The following is a 21,186-nucleotide window of genomic DNA, read 5'->3' as shown; positions in this document are numbered from 1 at the left end:
TGTGTGTGGTTTTTTTTTTTTTGTTATAATGTTTTTTAAGCACCATTATTGAAAAAGAAGCTTAATACCAACTGCTTCATAATTAAAGCAAATGCACGTGTCATTTTTCCCTTCAGGCTGTTTGATAAAACAGCACCCGTACTGACCTGTGACATAGTCTTATTGCTGTCAGTCATTCTTCACTGTTCCAGACCAATACATCTCAATGACATTGTTGAACCAGTATTGGCTTGGTGTTGGTGTGAGAGGCTTCAGCTGGTGGCTCTCATCAGGCTTTTTTACCTTTCATCAGCTGCAGTGTGTAATATTAGAATAGATCTAATCATGGTTCAGATGTGTGTGAAGATTTATTGCTCAGGAGAGACTGAGAATCTTCTCTTAAATGGGAAGGGCAGATGACAGAGGTTTTTACAAGGTGAAACTGCTTGTTTTGAAGGCTGCTTCTGCTTTTCTAAAGCCCTGGAGTGGTCATATGAAATGCATGTTAGTTGTAGTTGTGACATAATTGTAGTAATTGACAGCTGCCTTTTAAAAAAGTCACAAATACTTCTAAGTTCTAGTGATATTACAGATGGATGTGGATATTTTTAATGAAAACTTTCATTTCCAATAATGTTCAGAGGGGAAAGCAATCAGTGTTTTAAATGCATGTGAACTTTTGTCATTGCAGACTGGTTCTCATACCTAAATTAGCAGTGTGCAGTGCAAGCGTACCCTCAATCAGTGTATGTGTGATTCAGAGCCACAAAATTGATGATCCTGTCTTCAGTGTGGGATAAGCAGCTGAGAGATTGCAGCTGGTGCTGACTGTACCTAGAGGAATGGGAATTGCCCTGGTGGAAAGTTGGAGGGGGAGGAAAAGCTACAGGCCTCCATCTCAAAGAACTAGAAAGCCAGAAAGGCCTTCTCATGTTAGTGGCAGTAAGAAGTTCTCAGCATTATTCAGGATCAGAATACATATGCTTGGTCTTTTATCAGGCCGTCTTTGAATCTACTCTCTCCAGTGGTTTTTCTGTAGTCTATATCAAAAAGGTTCATGATTCTCAGAGAAAAAGCCTCAGCAGAGGTAGGTGAAGCAGCTGGATAGATGCACTCTCCAAAGAGATATAGTATATGCATTCCTTTCACTACAGCACTTCCTTGTGGAACTGCTTAAAGCAAGCTGGTGGTGTAGTTAGGGGCATCATCTTTTGGAGATGGTGAAAGAGTGAGGAAAGGTATTTGGAGGGATGGACAGAGGGAAATAAAATCTGGTATCTGGTACTGTTAGTGGGTTTGAGGGATGAAGGGGAGTACTTGCTGTTGGAAAGACTCCACTGTGACAATGCATGTGGAAGATTGAGTTATGTCCCAGCCAATGGTGAGACAGGTCGGGTGGTTATTTAGGATGGACTCGTGTTTCTCCTTTTAAGGAGCTGTCTGTTCAGTTCATTCTAGAAACCTCTTCTAGACCTTGCAGTTTTAAGTGCAGAAGGAGAAGGTACTCCACCTTTTTTATATTTGAATGAACATTGGTTAATCCTTCACTGGTTTCTCTTGGTAATTACACTGCACTTGCCTATGCTAGATGTGCAGAGCCTTGGTGATGACATGAGGCAAGCCATGTTCAAACAGTAGATATCCTTTTGTTAGTTGTGTCAATTGTTGTGGCTCCTGCTGAAGCAACTGTGTCCAAAGTGACACACTGGTTCATCTACTGGCAAGTGACAGTGGCATAGTGTTGGAGATAAGTAAGGTGAACTTCAATGCCATTTGTGTATTTATATGTGGTGGAAAAATCTGATGGAGTTACTACAAAGAATGTGAGTCAAAGGAACTTTTATTTTGTAGCAGTCTTTTGGGGGTGAATTTTCCATTACTTTTTGGCTGTCTTCTTTCAGAATATTGAGAAATGGGATCTCGACAAGATTCTCGATAAGTGGAAGCAGCAGAAAGATAACACTCATGAAGAAGGTGCTTTCTCCTTGGCAGATCATGGTAACATTGCTAAATTAATACCAATTTTGCTGAAAGTGTATAAAAATAAATAAAATTTGGGTTCCTGTGTTTAAGTAGTTCCCTGCAGCATCATCTTGAATGTCAAAATCATAGTGGCTTTTCTAATGCCTCTGTAAAACATCTTTAATTAGCTTCCCTTAAGATTTCATCTGCTTTCATAGCTTGAAACCAGTGCTTTGTTGCCTATCATGGCTTAAGAGTGAATCGGACAAAATGGATGAAGGTTTGAAGTGAGTTAGAGCCAGATGACAATAGTATCTTTATCCTTCCCCTTCTGACAGGCTGTAGGGAAAGGGACTATGTGAAAATGGGGAAGGGTATATTGGGTGATCCCATGGCAGAAGCCCACAACTGGTGATTCTTTTTGTTCCTTTTCCACAGAAACCTTCAGGAGTAGGTCTGAAAACCGGCTCATGGAAAAGCTAGAAGAGCTGTGTGCTAGGCAGTCCAGGACAGTTTCTGCAGGCTGCAGGTGGCGATCAGCCAAGCTCTCCTCCTTTCAAGAACAGCAAGAGAATAAGTAGGTTCTTCTCTGTCGTATACACTGAGTAATTACAACTGCCAGTAGGGATGCCTGGAAACTCGTGGTGTTCTATAGGTTCTTTTCTCTGTAACCTCTGCAGAAAGCTAGTATTGTAGTTGGAATATGTTACAAGGCTGTTAAAGGGAAGAAAACCTAAGACTGTCATTCATGTACATTGGATGATAAACAGTCAGTGTCCTGCCACCTTGGCATTCTCCATCAACCACCACCTTTGTCTAGACCTTACCAGACACTTGGAACAAATGGGAATGGCAGGAGAACAAGGTTAAGCAAATTATCATGGCCACATATTTTTTTTTTTTTTTTTGTCATCTAGGGTACAGGTTTTTCTTACTTTAGCTAAATTGAGGTACCAGTATACAGGATGATTATTTTTTTTTAGATATCAGTGGAGATGTCAGTGTACCTTGGAGGGCTCTGTGTGAAGGAAGTGGATTTCCTGACTGTTCAGAGGGAAAACAACAATGGTGGCAGCACAGTGGAAACAGTAGTGAAACAAGCCTGTAGAGGGGAAAGTGAAAAGTATCCTCATTGCCAGAGCAGGGAGAGCTATGAAGATGATTTGTACTTTGTATGCTCTGAAGAACAAAATAGAATTGGCAAAGGAGGCAGAAAGGAAAAAAGGACCTGTTTTTACTGATTGACACTGGGCTCTTAAAACTTGTAAGCCCTTTGATACCGCAACTGCCTGCCTTTTGTTCTACAAAATGATTTGATGCTGTCAGTTTTTAAGAACTAAATAACCCTCCTTGTGCTGCCTGTGATTTGTATTCCTCGGGGGAAGCTGAATCTTGGAGTTCAGTTTTGAAAGGTGGTGGAGAGTAGGCAGAAGCAGAGTTTGAATCTGTACAGTAGCCAAGCACAAAGCTCCTTTCACAATCCAATTTTGATCACAATCCGCGCCCTGCAGGACTCCTTGTCTGGATAAGGCAGAGAACATGCTGAAACAGTTTTTTCTATCCTTAGGGATGTTGCCTTGCTGTCTTCTTCACAAAGTTCTCTAAGGACGGACATAAGATTACCATGCCTGCCAGAGCCTGTAACTGTGTACATAGATTTAAGAGATGCTAAACCACAGAAGTCAGTAAAATCTCCTGATGAGAAGCAAAGGTAAATTCTGGCTTTATTGTTAGTGAGAAGTAAGTAAAAAAAATAGGAAGCTGAAACCTTCTCTCTTCATCTCATACTTGTGAAATATAACTTTAAAAATGTTCTCTTCTTCCACACCTCTGTGACCTAGTAGGAAGGCATAGCCCCTGTTGGAGCACAGACGTATTCTCAGGAGAGAATAACTTGTCTCAGAAAAAGCAAATGTGTGGGGATGCAGCACAGAAAGGACACGCAAATCATCCAGGGAGATTACATTTAGAAAGTTTCCATGTATAAAGGAGTGGGCAGTGAGTGACTGCAAAGCAATGCTTTCAGCTGTCTGAGTTGGGCTAGCATTCTGACAGCACTGTGTACGAAATGGACATCCTGGACTATGTTCCTGGCAAGCAACTGTAGGAGCTGATTTCTGTCTCCTGTGTGATAAGAGGGCCTTATATAGTCAGTTACGGGAGGCCAAATCCTCCTAAGTTTGCAACAGATTCTGGCAAATGTGTCCTTCCGCTATAGCTAATGGTGTCTGAGATAGCTGTTTGCTCCCTTCTCAGGATGTATTTTTGCTGCAGCAAGGGGTAGAAGAAAACAGTCACCAGAAGAAACCTTGTAGTTAATAAACAGCTAACACGTTTTGTTGTAGCTGCTTAAATATTTTTTTCTAGAATAATAGTGTGAAGAACTATCCATAACACCTGGAAGTATCTCTTTTTCATAATGGTTCTGAATGTGCATCCTAGAAATGATGAAAAGCCAATGCCCAGCTGGAACAGAGTTAACTAATATGCTCTAATTTGTTTCATAGTGCAAGCGACAGCTCCACTGAAGAAGAGACTGTGACAATTAAGGACCAAGCAGGAAGGAGAATGTAAGAGCCTTTACGAGGATGCTAGTTCAAATTATGTGATGTTCTTTTTTTTTTTCTGAAACTAAAATGATTGCCCTAACAGTGATTAGAGTGAGAACTTGTGTACTGAAATGTCTCCATTCCTGGTCTTCACAGCAAAAAAGCCCAATAATGAAAGTGCTTCAGTCTGGCCCCAGGAGATCACTCTCTTCTGTTGCATGGTAAAGATACTGAGGCTAGAAAATAGTTGTTGATCCTTGAGGCAGTATAGCACCTTGCTCCTGTACAGCTGCATGGAAACTGCTCCAAAGACAAATAGAGTAGACCTGGGTGGCTCGGAAACCTGACTTTTTCTCCACACATGTTTGAGTGACGTGAGAACTGGTTTTAAATGACTCAGAACCAAACTTTGAAAATGTTGTAGGGAGTTGACTCAGACAAACCTTTATTTTTAGAAATAATAAAATAGGCCAGAATGGATGTTGATTTTTAAAGAGAATATTGAATATATTGTGTGGGAAGAGATGCTTTCAGTTCTCCTTGACTGGGGGGAGAGGAAGAGGGGAAAGGGGAGAGAGTGTGATTGATGGAATCCTAAACTGTAAATTCTTCAATATGCACAGATGCCAGCCTCTTCCTGTTGCTAAACTTGGGGCTTGATTCGTACCCATAGGTTGTTAGACATTTGTTTAATATGAAGCAGATATGTCAAGCGTTAAACATCTCACTGCATTTATGCTCTGGATTACATTTAGGAGTCTGATGCATGCAAGTTCACATTACAGCAGCACAGAGGACAAGCAGAACACTTATATTGTTGTGCCAGCCCATTACTCTTACTCTTTTTTTGCTTTTAATAGTTTGAAAGAATAAATGCTTCAGCAAGGAATGGAGCCTGAACACTCAATATAATTTAGAACATCTAATACAAAGCCAGCATAAAGCAGGGATGACATGATGCTTGGGGAACTCTCACTGGCACTGATGCAAATGCAGAAGTCGCATCGGTGTAAATCTGGAGTGATGGAGGGTAGAGCTTAGCTGATTGGATTTTGATTCATTTTAATGTTGCTAAAGAACATACACAAATGAAATGCCTGGCAAACGTTATTCAGTTCTGTTTCTAAATAAGAAAGCCTTATAGTCTCAGCAGGGCAAGATTCTGATCTCACTCACAAGGGGTCAATGCTGGTTTCAGTCTCGTCTGGATGGAATTATTACAGGGCTACACATTCTGTGGTACAACATACCTACATATTAGAGCCTTGGGAGGGTTCATCATCTTGATCTCCAGGCACTTCACCTAGAAAATACACCATTGGATTATCCTTGGAGTGGTCAGGTAGTCAGTGCCACCTCTAGTACTATACCATGAGGCTGCTCTCCAATACATGGCGCACTCCTAAAATTCCAGCTGCTGAGGCATACTCCTTAGTTGTCCGGCCATCAATGTTAAATATTGATATAAAGGAGCTGGTTTTCTTTTTTTCTTCGAAGAAGCATAGGTTTAGCTTAAGTAAGCACAGCAGTATGATGCTGTGTACTCAGACATGCCACCTAGCAACATCATCAATATCCAACTCAATCTGTTCCTCAGTCCATGTGCTTTCCAGTTACCACTAAAACAAGTTATATTATTTGCTCATAATCACCAGATGAGCTACAAATTCGTGGTGTGGTTTGTGTTGGAAAGGACCTTGCAGATCATTTAGTTCCAACCCCCCTGCCATGGAGAGGGACGCCTTCTACTAGACCAGGTTGCTCAAAGCCCTGTCCAACCTGGCCTTGAACACCTCCAGGGATGGGGCACCCATAGCAGTCTTCCTGTAGCAGGTGGCTTGGGAGACTCGTTCAACAGAACTTCAAGACAAAATAACTGTATCTGCCCATTATGTCATGATAAGACATTTCACAACAGAATACTATCACAACATTGCGGTTGCTAACAGTTCAGCAGTCTCATTAATTTGAAGGAGACACAGATGAAGTGAGGCCAAACACTCAAAAATCCTACAAATTAATAGAAGAACTCTTCTTCTGTATGTATTTGAATCCTAATCCCTGTATCTGAAGGGGATGAAAATCTGTAGACTCTAATTTCCATGCCAACATTACATTTGTTCAGGGCAATCGTTTGTACCTTAAATCCAGAACCAGTAGGTGAATTGCTAGTACGATTGGTTTTGTGTTCTGTCACTGTAGTGTTTTACATGTTGCTTGTGTGCTGGTGCTGCTATTATCAATAGCTATTATTTGTGTAGATGCCCAGTCCTAGTTTTGAGCTGTCACTCATATGAGAAGTTCCTCAGATTTTGAATTTATTCATATAATGCTCTATCTTGATAAAATCAGTTGTATTTTTTTTCTTTGTAGGAGGAATTGCTCAGGAAAAAGCCTGCTACTGCAACAACTCCATACAGCTCGAAAAGAAGCCTTAGAGCTTCATAAAACATCTAGCCCAGCTGAAAAACTTGAAGGCCTAAAACAAGATCCAGGAAGTCTGGAAGAGATAGGTTCCTCTATAATAAGTCAAAAGCAATATTTTAAAGTGAAGCAAGAGACAAATAAGGTGATTCCCAGGAGACTGATGAGGTTGAAACTAGAGAAAAGAAATAGCGCCTTGTCAAGCCATGGGGACAATGACGTAGAAAAAGAAAACAAAATGGAAGCTGAGGAAGTTCAAAATTCAGGAAATGCTCCAGACTCTCCTCTAACTGCAACAAAATGGCCAAGGTATCACAAGAAAAGTTGTCAGTGGTTTTGATTATGGCTTATCTTATTGCCTGAGATTAAAGAACTTTACTTATCTGGTCTGTAAGTTGGAGGAAAAGAGTGGTTTTCTTACCTAGAAAGACAGCCGATCCGGGCAGCTGTTGCTTGAACGTTTGGACGCAGCCTGATTTAATAGATAGCGAACTGGTCTGGGATCAGACATGCTGTGGCACTTCTGGCATAGTAAATTTACCCATTTCCTTTAGTTTCTATTCTATGTAAGAGGAGGATAACACTGTATTGACCTCCTTTATGAAGAACAGTACTGAGATTTACTAAGCATAGCATCATACAAGATAAGTCTGGTCTGGAAGGGTCTGTCTCCCTGTACCAATATAGTGAGGTAAAATCTAAGCTTTTCCTGGCAGATCTTTCTAGAACTTGGTCTTGAACTCCTCAATGGTGAGGATTTTTTGACTCCCCAGGTTGCACAGTTTGCTTAATTATCCTTACAATTGTAAAGCTTTTTCTTAAGTCTAATTTAAATTACCCTATCTCCAATTTAAGCTTATTTTTTGTCGTGTTCCCAGGAGGTATGGAAAATGGTTTATTCTATTTTTCAGCACAAAAAGCCTTTTACAGGCTGGAAGTTGATTTTGTCTCCCTTTGTAACTTTTTTCCCCAAACAAAGCAATTCGGACTCTGACATCAAGAAAAGTGCAACAGCTTAGAGGGACAAAGTATACCTATGAGGAATGGGTCATACTGCAGGAATATCTTGGAAAGCTTTAAAAAAAAAACCTCAGGATTAATAAGAATGGTATCAATTGAGGAAATAGTAGAGTTATTTGGGCCTCTGCCTCCTTGGGCTTAGTTTGAAGTAGTGCATCCTGCATAAGGTCTCATTTTGAAGTGAAATCAGGTGGTTGCCTTATGCACCTGCCCAGCTATTTGAGAGAGCTCCATTATACTGACTTTTCAAAGGTTATATTCTGCCTGCTATTTTCAGAGTGAAATTTAACATTTTGACTTTGACATATGAGCCCTTGAAAGAATTAGAATCTGCCTGCTCTAGAGCCTATTACTTTTGCAGTGTTAAACAGTTGCCTACCCTGCCACTTAGGCACTTCAGCTACTGTGTACTTGGTTTAAACAGCAGATGGTTGGTTGTAGGGGGGTTTCTCTATGGGATTCCTGACATTAAAGCTCATTGCTTCCATCAGTTCTATAAAACTCCGTTTTGTCTACCTGCTAGCCTGCCACATAGATGGCAGACCGTGACTTGGCAAGAATCTGGGTTATTTGTTGTTGCTGAGTAATAACTCACAGTGATTTTAATGAATTTAAGGTTTCTTTGTTGCTATTCTACTTATTGTTGGGGCACCTGGGGCTTGAAAAATTCAGAAGAAATTGAACTTAATATGGAAATGGTAGATGGAATCTTTCTGCAGACATCAAAATAGGGAAAGATGGAAGGCCTTAGTTCAAGGGAAACTTGTCACTTCTTTATAGCAGATAGGAAAGGAAATGGAGTTAGGAGACTGAGAATTTTGGTGTGGAAACAGGGAGTGAAACATCACAAACACGCCTCTGCTTAACGGAGTTCCGGTCTCCAAATAGATTGTCACTTCTTATCAGAGGTTTGAGGTTTGCTCTTTTTTCTTTTTTTTTTTTGAGAGATGATTTCATCTAATGACAAGTTCTTGTGGTCCGTCCCCCCCCAACCACCATAAGCGCTTTCTAAATCTATTTTAGTCTTTTGTGTCATGATTCATCCTCAAGTGTGTGGTATAAATATAAGAAAAAAGAAACGCAAACAGATGAACAAGGGTGCTTTTTCTCCCAAGTGAAAAGCTTAAGCGAAGCAGAATCTGTATATTTTTCAGGACAGAAGAAAGTAAAAGAGAGCTATCCCAAAAGGAAGAACAGATGAAAGAGAGACACAGGAGACACAGATTCCAGGAGCAGCTGGAGAGATTGCAGCCTCAGCAGTCAGTTACTGGAAAGCAGCCCATGGCAGAGAAAACCCCCGTTTTGTTCCACATGGTTAGTAGCTCAGTGTAGGACGGGCCCTTTCACGATGGCTTCCTGGCCAAATGCAAGCATGATCCTAGGAGCAAAAAGTAATTGTCATTGCATTATTTAAAATCTGTTTGTTATGGAGACCCGTTACCAATCCTATGGCCCTTCTTATACTAATAATGTTTTTCTCACCTTTCCTGTGTGGGGAGTGCTCCCCTTACAGCTGCCCACCAGGTTTGACGTGTTGGGGTATGGCAGGAGTCCTGGTGTACCAAAGTCGGTGGGCTCAGTGTCATCTACTTCACGGGAGCCAGGCTTTCACACATGATTTTTCATAACTTTTTCTAAAAAGTGAAATACTTTTACTGACATACTTCTAAAGCAAAGCCTATGCTGAGTCTTGCCTGGTTGTCTGCCCTGGCAGCTTTATATTTCAGGTTTGTGGGTAGGTTTTGACAACTGTGGTTTTAGTAATAGGTTTTGCTTTTGGCTGATGTCCTAATTAAGGGAGTACGAAATTGTGCTGATTTTTCCCAAAGCCTAAAATATGGCTCAGAGGACAGGGCTGTTTTTCCTCCTGAGAAGACTTGTATATGTAGTCCTAATTCATCTTTGCACTGATTTCACTGAACGTGAGGCCAGCTGAGAAGGTAAGAGGAGATGACAAACTCCAGAATTTGTCCGTGAGTTCACCATAATGATTTATTTGGGCTAATAGCAATAACAAAGCTCTTCTGTCAGTGCAAAAGTTGAAAGACCTTACAACCTTACAGCCCTAAATTGGGGGATGGACCATTCAGATTTGTTTGTTTTGTAAGCAGTTGACTACTGTCTTTCTGCAGATACAAAGCTTTTTTTTTTTTTTTTTTTTAAACACCGGATTGATCACTGATAAGAAGTAAAGGACTAACAAACTGAGAGCTGAATTTCCCTCTGTCAGCCTGCTCTGTCGAGGACAGTGCACTGCACAGAGCTCTGGTTTGAAGACTGTAAAGGTGGTGAATCCAGTCTGCAGACTTGCTCCTTTCTCCGTCTGCTGGGAGGTACTGCCAAATTCCAGTTAGCCCTTAAGAAGATGCGGGCACTTACTTGCTCATCACAAATATACTTGAGCCTTGCTAGCTCATTCCTGACAATGCATCAAGCGATTGCTGGATTGTTCTGTATCTCAGCCATTTCCCATATTTGCTGCGCTGAAGCCAATGAAATGAAGATAGCGGCTTGGTAATGTGGTTTCTCTCAAGTACGGCTTAGGGTATATCTAAGCTGTAGTCTTGCTGTAGCTGAATTGCAGTGTAAATATGCCTTTAATAGCTTTAATGGTATTGCTGCCAGCTAGTCATGGCAGCACGGACATTGGCATAAGCTAACCAGCCCAGGATTTATGCTGCTTCCGATGCTCGTAGGAACAGCTAACTGGTACCTAAACTAACTGACAGCCTGCTTGAGGGAAACCTGCCTGAACTCGCGAGGCGCTGTTGGTAGAAATAAAATCAGCACAACCCATAATAACTGTGTTCTGTGGGCAACTTTGCTCTTAGTTCTTCTTCAGATATATTCATTATTAAAATTAAGAATGAAAAATGTATCAGCATCATCTATCAAATACAACAGTCATTTATAAGATTACTTGAAATGCATCTTGACAGCAGCATTTTCTCTTTGAATTAGAACAGGTTTTTCTTTTCTTTCTTTTTTTCCTTTGCTGCACATAGGAAGACAGGAAAACTTGAATGTTTTGACATTTAAAACTAAAGAAGCTGTAATTTGGCAGCTGTGTCTCTCAGTGAAAATATCTAGTATCTATATATAAACATGTATATTCAAAGAACAAGTCGCAGTGTTTGACAGAGTAGCACACTTTCAAATTTGTTTTTTTAAGTCCTTTGTTTTGGCAATGATAGATGTTCAAATCTGGAACGCTTGTCATGGTTTCCAGTATTCCTCTGACCATTTATAATGTACATAAATAATTAAATTGAATAATAATCAGAGGGAAAGTTTAGTAACTCTGAAATTACTGTAACTGAGGTACTGGGAAAGAAACGCAAAGGAAAATAAGGAATCTGCATTAGGGTTACATTAGAGTTTTTGTCTAAAACTTAAAAGCGGTGGAATTCAGATTTAATGCTGCTGTCTTTTATTTTTTTTCCTAACCTAGTTCAGTCAAACTCTGTACTTGGCTTCACTCTGTGGTAAGCATTAATGTAAATGAGAATCAGGTTTGGGAAGAACACTTTCAAAACAGTGCAGGTAACTTAGGAGACTGAGAACTTTCAGAGGTATTTCAGCATCTAAAGGGGCTGATATCCAATGGTGTTTTCAAGATATGCAAGTACCAAGTTCTCCTGCAAATCAGCGGGTTCATTCTAAGAATTCTGCCTGTCAAGTCTCTGTCTTTAGGTGTCTGAATACTTTTGCAATCTGGGCCATCTCTTTTAAAAATGCATGGAAGAACCTGATTTTTTTTTTTTTTTTTAATGATTTTTCTTTTCCTGCTCCCCTCCACCACCCAAATTTTCAGTGAAACCGAAGACTGGCCTGAGTTGATCTCTATGAAAATGGGCCCCTTAACCACTTTTTAACCTTTGGGTCTAATTCAGAGCTGATTCGAGCATCTACAGTTCTGCTGAAAGCCATCAGAGTGGTGGTGTGATCCATGCTGTAAGGTCAGGTTGAATTAATAGTTTAGAATAACACACGTACTGTTTGTTTCAGTGTTTGAGCAGAGTGTTATTGACAGGGGAGACAGAGAAGGAATGCTGTGCAGTATGTAAAACAGTTAAGTGGAGGATGTAAAACGAAATGGGCTTGATCTGTCATTTCGTTCATCTTGCGTATTATGATTGACTTGGTACTAATGTAGATTTCTGTATTATGCTCCCATCAGATGGGATCCAGATAATACTTGTTACTTTTGCCAGGCTCATAATCTGAGTTTCATGTTGGGGAGCGGCACAAGCAGGTTCCTCTGTAAGGGAAGATGAGCTGGAGGTGACAGCAAAGCAGGCAGGGGCAGAGACCTCACCAGCAAGGAGCGCTGTCCCACAGTACCCAAACAAGAAAAGCAAAGCAGGTCCCTTGAGGGTAACCAGTTGGCAAGTCTGTGGTAATGAGGTAGGTCCAAGATCAAGGCCAGAAAGTCAAGTCAGGACCAGGACTGTGTGCAGTGACAGCACGTCGGGTCAGCCAGCAGCCAGTGATCACCCAGGAAGTCTGTAGTGATGACGCAGTTCTGAGATTGAGTCACAAAGTCGTATCAGTTAAGGGCAGAGCTCAGCTGAGTGAGGTGAGGCCAGGCGGAGGTATAGCTCAGTCAAGGACCAAGGGCAAGTGTCTCAGCTTAAATGCAGCTCCCAGGCAGGGGGGAAGGGCCCAGCAGAGGCTTCGCACAGCTCTTCTCACAGCACTCTCATCTGAAGTTACACCGCTGAGCTTGTGTCAGAACTGGCCTTGAACACGGGCAGCTAAACCACTGCAGGGGGTGGTGCTCATGGCCCCGATACTTCAAGCTATGGAATTAATTTAATGTGGCAAATAGCACTTAGCTTTTAAGTGCTTTTATTATTGGGACAACATAGGTGTTTTCAACAAGGTTTCAGCTTGCTTCTCTCTTTGCCTTTATTGCTATATCGTGACAATGGCAGAACAAGATAATGTAGTTTGAAAGTTATTAGGAACCACCTTATTATCAGTACTTCTTAAACACTGTTTTATCTACCTTGAACAGCCAAACTGTTTGGAAAATGAATGTGTTGACTCATACTGAGGCATCTAATTTTTCTTGGCTACACAATCACTTTGGCTAACCTTGTATTAGTAATTATATTACCACGATCATCATATTGCAGCTTAGCCTTAACAGCGGGCTTGCAAAACAAAAACATTCAGATATGCAACCGAGTCATTCTATCCTAACAAATATATTATGCGGATACTTTCTTTTTTATCTTGTAAACATAGACTCTATAACCTTTCTGTCAAAATTGGTAGGGTTTTTTATATTAATATGCCTTTGACTCAGCTTACTGATGGCAGGTAAAATTCTCAACTGAAAGATTTCCCGCTTGCATTCCCACAAAGCGAAAATGAACAATATGCTACGGTCAAAATCTTCCTTGCCCTTTTGCTGCCTTATTTTCACTTTGATCTGATATCAATTCTACAGGACAAATCCCTGACAAAATTCCTGGGTCATCCTTACCTTCAGGAGTAGTGCTGAAGCATTGTATGTTCAGTTACTGTGATGGCTATCGTGAATTAGCACATTATGACTGAGTGTAGAGATTGATTTCCAAAACTTGTAGAAATATTTTTAGTTCAATTACTGGTTCCGTATGTTTTTGTGGTTTGTTTTGTTTTTTTGTTTTTTTTTTATGTACTAGGTCCCTTGATCTGCGCAGTTGTCAGTGAAAGGCTCTTACTGAAATAGATGTCTGTTATTTCCATTACTATTGTATGGGTGTCTTGATCTTTTTAAGGCAATAGTGCTGACATCAACACTGGAAATTGCCTTTTTCTTACATCTTACCTGAGTACAAAGCGATGTTCAAGGATGTCAACTGTGGGTCCCAGGAACCCAACACAGCACTTTACCAGCTGGACCACACTACTTGGGCATCTCACCAACTCCATTGTAGAGCTGCTTACATGAATGCACTTCAGTGATGTCCTAAACAATATTTAAAAATTCTTCATTTTTATTGCTGCGTGGAAAAGAACTGTAAGAAAGTGAAATTTATGTCTCGGTAGAAAGAACGTACAAGGGCCTGATCCACCAGTTATGAAAGGACTAGGTTTTGTGCTAGTTTGCACAGAAATGCCAATTTATCTCCAACAAAATGGTGCCATATACATATTTGGAAAAGTCAAGGAAAATTGTTAAATCTTCTTTCAGTTATAATGATCTTGTGACACAGTAACTGATTTTTTTATGTCTGTATTACTCTAAAACTGATCTTATAAGTATAAATCACTCAGTGACCAAATCTTCTCATTTACACAGGGCCACAGCAGCTGCTACACTTGCACCTGTGTAACTGAACCCAGCATTTAGCCCTTACTAGTATTTTTACTATAGCTTAAAAAAAGCCCATTAATTGGAAATATTTTGCAATTTGTACAACACTATATCTTTTTCTGGCATCAGAGCTCAATTTGGCTTGTGCTTCGCTCTAGGTCCTCTCACTTTTGGACTGACTCTGTGGGGTTGTGGCCAGCAGTGATGTGCCAAACAGCCAGCAGATGGCCCCTGAATCCCTCTTTTTTTTTTTTTTTTTTTTTTTTTTTTTTTTTTTTTTTACACGGAGAAATTTAATGAGTTCCTTAAACGAGATTAAAATCTCTTGTACTTAATGAACCTGCTGCCTCAACTCAAAGGCTTAAAAATAAACTAAGGCAATTAGACATGTAGTTAAATTTAGCATGCAAAACCAGAAGGCCAAGATTCCTGTTTGTACCACCAGTCCAGCACACAGGATTCAGAATAGCATGGAAGTTCCCAAGAAAATTGTTTTTCTAGCACAGGAGACTGTTAGCTGGCACAGAGCCTGTGTTTCTGGCCTCCTCTTCATCTTCCCACTTGGTACTGGTGAAAGAGAATGGGGGGGGATTTGCTAGCACAGTATGTTATCTTTAGGTTGAGTTTAGCTGGTTTATGGTCTCCTTGGCTGTGGTCAGCAAGCCAGACGAGCTGAGGCTGCTATGGCCTCTGCCGCCACCCGGGATGGCATAGATCTATCCTAAGGATTTGCCTTAACCGGCAAAGGGGAGAATCTATGCCTTAAATGTCAGTTATAAACAACTTGCTTTACACAGGCAGAGCCTGCTTGCTTGCTCTCTGTGTCCTCTGAGTCAGAGATGTTATGGAATCGAGTGCTTTGGCACTCTTAGGGCACAGATTAAAGCGAGTCAGGAACTTTACAGACATATGACTCTTCTCAGTAGTTCTGCTCACGCAACCAGAGCAGTTAGAAAATGGCATACAACAATCCTGCTTTAATAACCCGTTGTCTGCTTCGGTAGGTTTCTCAGCTAAATTGCTGTGTATGTGGTCAGTACCAGGAAACTCACCTTCTGTACTGAGTGCAACAGGACCACCAAAAAGCCATAGAGAACCTTCAATTTAAACTTCTGCACGGAGACCCAGTCTGGTGGTCTCACAGGGGCTCCCACTTTTGTCTCTTGCACTTTCCAGCTATGGAACGAATGGAACAGTCAGGTCTTTAAAAAGAAATGACTGCTTTCAGTGCTGTTTCTCTGATTGGAGTTTGAAATGGCCCCAGGAAAATGTGAAATATTTAATCCTTTATATTCCTTGGCATATCTTGGAAGTGATTAAAATGAGTTTAGGCTTATTCTTGAATATACTTATGCATGATCTTGACAGATGGGAACATTCGTTGCTGTTGCTTAAGGGAAAGGTTAATATAAGTAAAAAGAATATAGTTTCCAGAATTACACGCATGAACTTGCTGCCAGTAGAGGTCCTAAATACTCCTCCATTCACATTAGCAGGATGGTTCAGATTAAACTTGAAGAGAAGGCAATAATGTAAAATGTCCACAGGCTAAATTCTAGTTCTCATTAGAAAGAGGGCAGAAAATCATTTCTGTACCTTTTTGTCTCTTTGGGTCTTGCTCTTTGACAGGACCTGTGTTTGTTGGCAAAAGGAATAGCGACTGTAAGTTTGCCATGTGTATGAACAAGTGCCAGTCACATTTAATTATACAGAGAAATACTTTCTGCCCTGCATCTCTCTTGGAATCGGAGTAGAATTCATGACTCCTGGCCTCGCCTCAGGGCTGTGATCAGTGATGCTATTTGTAGATGAAAGGAGGCTGAACCTGTCCCTCTGTTTTTTGAAGGGGCTGTACAGGCTTGTCTGACACAGCCACACTACTGTTAAAGAAACCATATAGTTTGAACTGTATTCCTAGTTTTTCTCGTATTTTCTTGTTTAGCATTATGACTTAGGTTGGACTACAATTCCAGATCTTAGCACACTGGGGGATAAGCTTGGTCACAACTTGTAAACACGTTATTACACAAACAATAATTATGGAAGCATTATTCTTAGTGGCAGGGAATGGAATTCAAGGCTTTATCTGAGATTATGGAGTGAAAGTATCATGCAGTTATTTTTATTTTGAAAACATAGACCTCTGGCCAGCTCTGTGCCAAGCACCGGGACTTCTCCCACAAGCTCCAGTGGACATTGTAAGCACTTCACAGTTCTCAGAATCACAACCCCACCCCCCTCTATTTACTGCCTTGGAAAATTCACAGGTCTGAAGGGTTATATGCATAGTATTTTGCAGCTAGATGCAAGATCGCAGAGCCTGTATGACAGACTGGACACAAAATCCGTTTCTAAACTGGAAGCTGGTGCTTTGACAAGCAAGCTGTTTGAGCTCTGGTAAAACTTTCTGATAAAGCAGCTGAGCATAGTGTGCACCCCCATCCCCCCCTTTTTTTTTTCCCTTGGGGTGTTTCCACAGAGTATCAGGGGAAATACATGAAAAGATAAATAGATTAAAGACTAGAAAAAAATAAGGCTTTACCCAAGTTGATAAATATATGGTGAATCTCCTGGAGTGTCAAACTAGAGCCATTTCAACTGTATTTAAAGCCAGCTAGGAACGTGTGCCAAATACCAGCCTGGTTTTCAGCTGGCCGAGGACCAATTCCATTTCAAAGTGACCATGTAGGATTTCCTTCCCTGCTGTGGGGCTGGAAGTCATGGCACGTTGTGAGGCAGTTTGAAATCATTTGAAGAGCAATGCTATGGAAGATGCAGATACTACTCTCTGGGTTTTGGAGGACTTGATACTATTTCAGGAATGTCAAGAAAGGGAATGGAGATTAATATTGAAAGTTTCTTGATAATCTTACACTGTTCCTCTTCAGAGTGTTTTACAGGCTTTTGATAATTAATGCAGCTAGACAGGGACGAGGGTAAGGAAATAATATCCTCACTTTACAGTTTCACTCCACTGCAGAGCCAGGACTGAGGCCCAAGTTCCTGATTCCCAGTCTTGTGCTCACATGAAATGTGTAAGTAATTAAACTTCTTTTACTTATTTCAGCTCCTTCTCGTTAACCAGGGGTATAAACTCATTAGAGGCAGCGCTTTTTGTTACATGTGCTCAGAACACTAGCACAACGAGGCTATGAATCCCTCTAAGCCTCTGTAAGTGTTACTGTAGCATAAACACCAATCATGGAAAAGGCACTTCTCATTTTTAATGATTATGTCTCAGAATGCAAACAAAATCAAATAGGATTCAATGTTACTTTAATTTAAATGTTAGCTCAATTTTCAGAGCAGTTCTTTGTTTACCAGAGTTGAGCCTTTGTCGGAAAATTTTCCCACTTCTAACAACTAAAGAAGAAATTGTTCCCACTTCTAACAAAGAAAGAAGCTGCTTGTTACCAGTTATTTGTGCCAGTTATTTGAATGTTTTTTTAGCTGCGCTCAGAGTTGTTGCTAAATGGCCTCATTTTACACCATTTTTCTTGAATATATTTGCGTGCAAATACCCATTTTCAAAGATTTTTGGTTTGTTAACATACTTCATGACCATGTGAACGTTCTGGTTCTGATGAACATTAGAATTACATTGGAATTGGTCCTTAGTCATCTGAAAGCCAGGCTGGTGTTTGACACACGCTCCTAGCTGGCTCTAAACGCTAATCAGAACATTCTATGTCCTAATGAAATAATTCAAGAGCAATTCTATCAAGGAAGTCATCGTTGCTTTAACTGTGCTTGCTTATCTGTGTTGACTGATAGATATTCTCGTTTCATTCACAGTATTCTGGTCTAGTGAACTCAGACTGACTGGAAAGATACAGTCTAAAAAAGAACATGAGCTGGTTGTGCAGGGCTCTCTAATAGTAAGTAATAAAGTTCTAGGACAGGCCAAAGCAAGAGATCATGGTAAGACACACCAGCGTATACAGGAGAGGCAGCGTGGCAGGGGCAGCGCTGCGTACTTGCATCAGGGGTGCTGGCAGGACAGGCAGAAGGGAGCAGGTTAGGACAGGGAGCACGCTCTAGGGTACAAAATTCTTCTTTTTAAGGAGAAAATGCCTGATGCCGTGGAGTTGTTTTCTTTGCTGCAGATAGCTGAATAAATGTATGTTGGATTTGGGGCCAAAAATACTTTCCGCCTGTGTGATCCTGAGTGATCACAGTGTGTCTCTGCTGGCATAGTCTATGGGCCGTGATCCTTGACTCTTGCCAGAGGGGTCATGCCTATCTTTGATAGCACAGATGAGTCGTTAACTCTAGCGAAGCAGCTGAGAATTCCCTTACTGTAGGCGAGTGCAGAAGTGCCATAGAACAGTGTAATTCACACTACATCACATCTCTTTGTTGTCTTCATTTGTGTTGAGAGGGATTATGGATAGGATGAAGAGGGATTTTTGTAGAGCACTGATATGTCCTGAGCCAGAAATGTAACTGATCCTAGTTGTCATTAACTGTCTGCTACTGTTGTGGTGGCTGAAAGGCAACTTTAAATTGCACTTGGGGTTGACCATGCTCAGCTAGCAGCAACATGAAAAGGTATACAGAGTGAATTTTGCTCTCCTTGGTTCCTGTGCCGAGCAGAGCTCAGTTCCTTTCTGTGCGTCACATCTGAACTGCGCTCCTGTATCTAGTAATTTCTGGTGGCGAGCTGACATTTCTCTTTGACACTTGCCCTCTTTATGCTCCAGCAGAGATGCTGTCTAGCTTTAGCACACTCGTGCTGCCAGAGGTAGAAAAGTGGTTTCTTCTGAATCAGGAGAGGTTATATTCTTCATGCGCAAGACTAAGAATAACAAGAAGATAAATTTCAGCAAAGAAATTTTCGCTATTACTTTTTTTTTTTTTTGTGTGTTAACCTAAACTCACAGGATATGTAATGCCCTAGCTGAATCGGGGAACTATGGGGTTCGTAGGGAATAATGCTTCCATTATGCAGCTCTCTGAATGCCTGCAATCTTACTTTGGCAGAGATGTCTGCTTTGGAAGATCATAACTCCTCCATTTTAGCAATCTGAAGCTCAGTTCAGATCAGAACATTTCAATAACATCTTGCCACCATCATATTTTTCAGATCCATAACCTCGGGATGTTTGATACTCAGAAAGCCATTGGTGCTATAGAGAGTGAGTCTAGTACAAAAAGGCATTAACAGAAAGACCATTAACATCAATCGTACTCTCCTTTTTGTTATTAAATGTTGCCTTCCTAATTACGGTGTGTTCTGCCAGTTGCATGCAGGAAATGCAGATACTTTCCTCATTCTTACCCATTGCTCCCACTTTGCAATGATAAAGCAGTTCTTTGAATGGTTTCAGGGTTTATTCCACAATTTAGTGTGGAATTTCAAATAATCTAACAGATGGCATTGTCATCATTTTTCCTTCCCCACAGAATGAAAATGAACAAACACTTGACATTTCCAATATGTCTTCATCTAATGCAAGAATTTTTAGAAGCTATGGAAGACTGTTATCTGCTTTGCCTTAGATGGACAGAATCATTAAATGTGTCCTAACTCTCTCTCCTCTCCTACGTTAGCAACATGACCGCGTGGAAAATAGATGTATAACCACATAATCAACACACTTGCATTTTGTACTGTGAGCTCTGCCTATAATGGAGCATGAACATGCAATGCTAGAGCTATTTCAGCACAAGAGTATAGAATTTTCATTAGAGAAATTAGCTGGAGCTGCTAAAGCACCTAGAAATCAGCTCACATTTACAAACGTACAGCAGATGCATCATTTGGCAAAAGATTTCTGCAGTCGGTAATTTGCCGTTCATCAGGGATTGCCTCTTAAATCTGTGATTCAAGCTGGGGTGCAGATGACATAGGAGGATAAATTTAGACATGGCTGAAAACAATTATTTTGATTAAGCCTCCAGCCAATGAGAGTAAGATTCTTCCTATTCCTCCCCTTCCCCCCCACTCACCCCATCCAGTAAAGGAGGAGACTGTGTGAGTATAACTTATCGTCATTTTACATGCAGTGGATGTTTTGATTTAGCTCTCGCTGTTGTAGACTCTGCTCAACGTAGTAGAGAGTGTTTTTTTAACAAATATGACACCTTGTTTCAGGTTTAGCATTGTTTACTTAGTATTGGAAAAGGTGCTAGAAAGGAAATACTGAATTTTCGTTTACCTGCAAAAGAGAGACCATATCTTTAAAATAAATTGCCTTCTCCCTGACCTATCATTCTGCTGGGAGAAACCCTCCGACTGGGTGAGCTGATTCTGCTGGGAAATACTTACTACTTTCTTGGGTCTAGTGGTGAAATGGACTTTCTAAATGTGTAACATAGCAGGGTTCCCAAATAGCAGTTGATAGTAACTCTCACTTGCTGTCAGCCTTGTACCTCGCTGGGAACTGGCAGCAAAGTCGTCACCTGGCCCTCTTGGCTCCTGAGCTGCTACTTGATCATTCCAGCCTCTAACAGTTTTGATAATTTTTCCTAGTTTTAGGGCAATAGAGCTGTTTATCCAATCTAGTATGGAGGCGGAGGGAAAGCAATGCCAACTAGTCTTTTAAAAAAACATCAACACAAGTATCATTTAACCAATTAGAGCTATTTTATTAGAAACAAAATTAATCTTGGCTGGCCAACTTGTATCTACTAAGCTTCAGTTTGCTGTGATCATAAATAGCTCTGCTTTTGGTGGGTTTTTTGGTGTGGTTTTTTTTTGTTTTGTTTTAAAAGGAGGTAAAATGCCACTTTTTTAGTGATTGTCTGGATGCATTCACATTACAGATTTTTTTTTTTTTAATGAACAATTGTTTCATTTGGGGCTGTGCCTCTGAGTGTGTAACTTCAACACTGCTGTGGCTGAAGGCTAGAAGATATGGGTGTGCTTAAGTGTTTTGCAATTCCTTTTTCCTTATTTCTTTTTTGGTGTGGATTTAGGGGGAGGTTATTTCTTGGCTG

At 40.7% G+C, this 21,186-nt stretch overlaps 1 protein-coding gene across 1 annotated transcript in view; it reads left to right on the top strand.

Annotated features, from left to right (window-relative positions):
* Positions 1 to 21,186, top strand: part of DNAAF8 (dynein axonemal assembly factor 8) — a gene marked incomplete at its 5' end in the record, with an annotated part of 95,515 nt that overhangs the window by 5,044 nt on the left and 69,285 nt on the right. The window contains 6 exons of the mRNA XM_082490428.1: positions 1,881 to 1,977; positions 2,380 to 2,518; positions 3,509 to 3,652; positions 4,449 to 4,511; positions 6,864 to 7,223; positions 9,089 to 9,248. Of these exons, the coding sequence (XP_082346554.1) occupies positions 1,881 to 1,977; positions 2,380 to 2,518; positions 3,509 to 3,652; positions 4,449 to 4,511; positions 6,864 to 7,223; positions 9,089 to 9,248 (963 nt within the window). The remainder of the gene's footprint in view (positions 1 to 1,880; positions 1,978 to 2,379; positions 2,519 to 3,508; positions 3,653 to 4,448; positions 4,512 to 6,863; positions 7,224 to 9,088; positions 9,249 to 21,186) is intronic.

The sequence above is a fragment of the Vanellus vanellus genome (genome assembly GCF_965231255.1).
Source record: "Vanellus vanellus genome assembly, chromosome: 14".
NCBI lineage: Eukaryota > Metazoa > Chordata > Aves > Charadriiformes > Charadriidae > Vanellus > Vanellus vanellus.
Note: the sequence above shows the minus strand (reverse complement) of the source record. Positions and strands in the feature narration are given on the sequence as shown.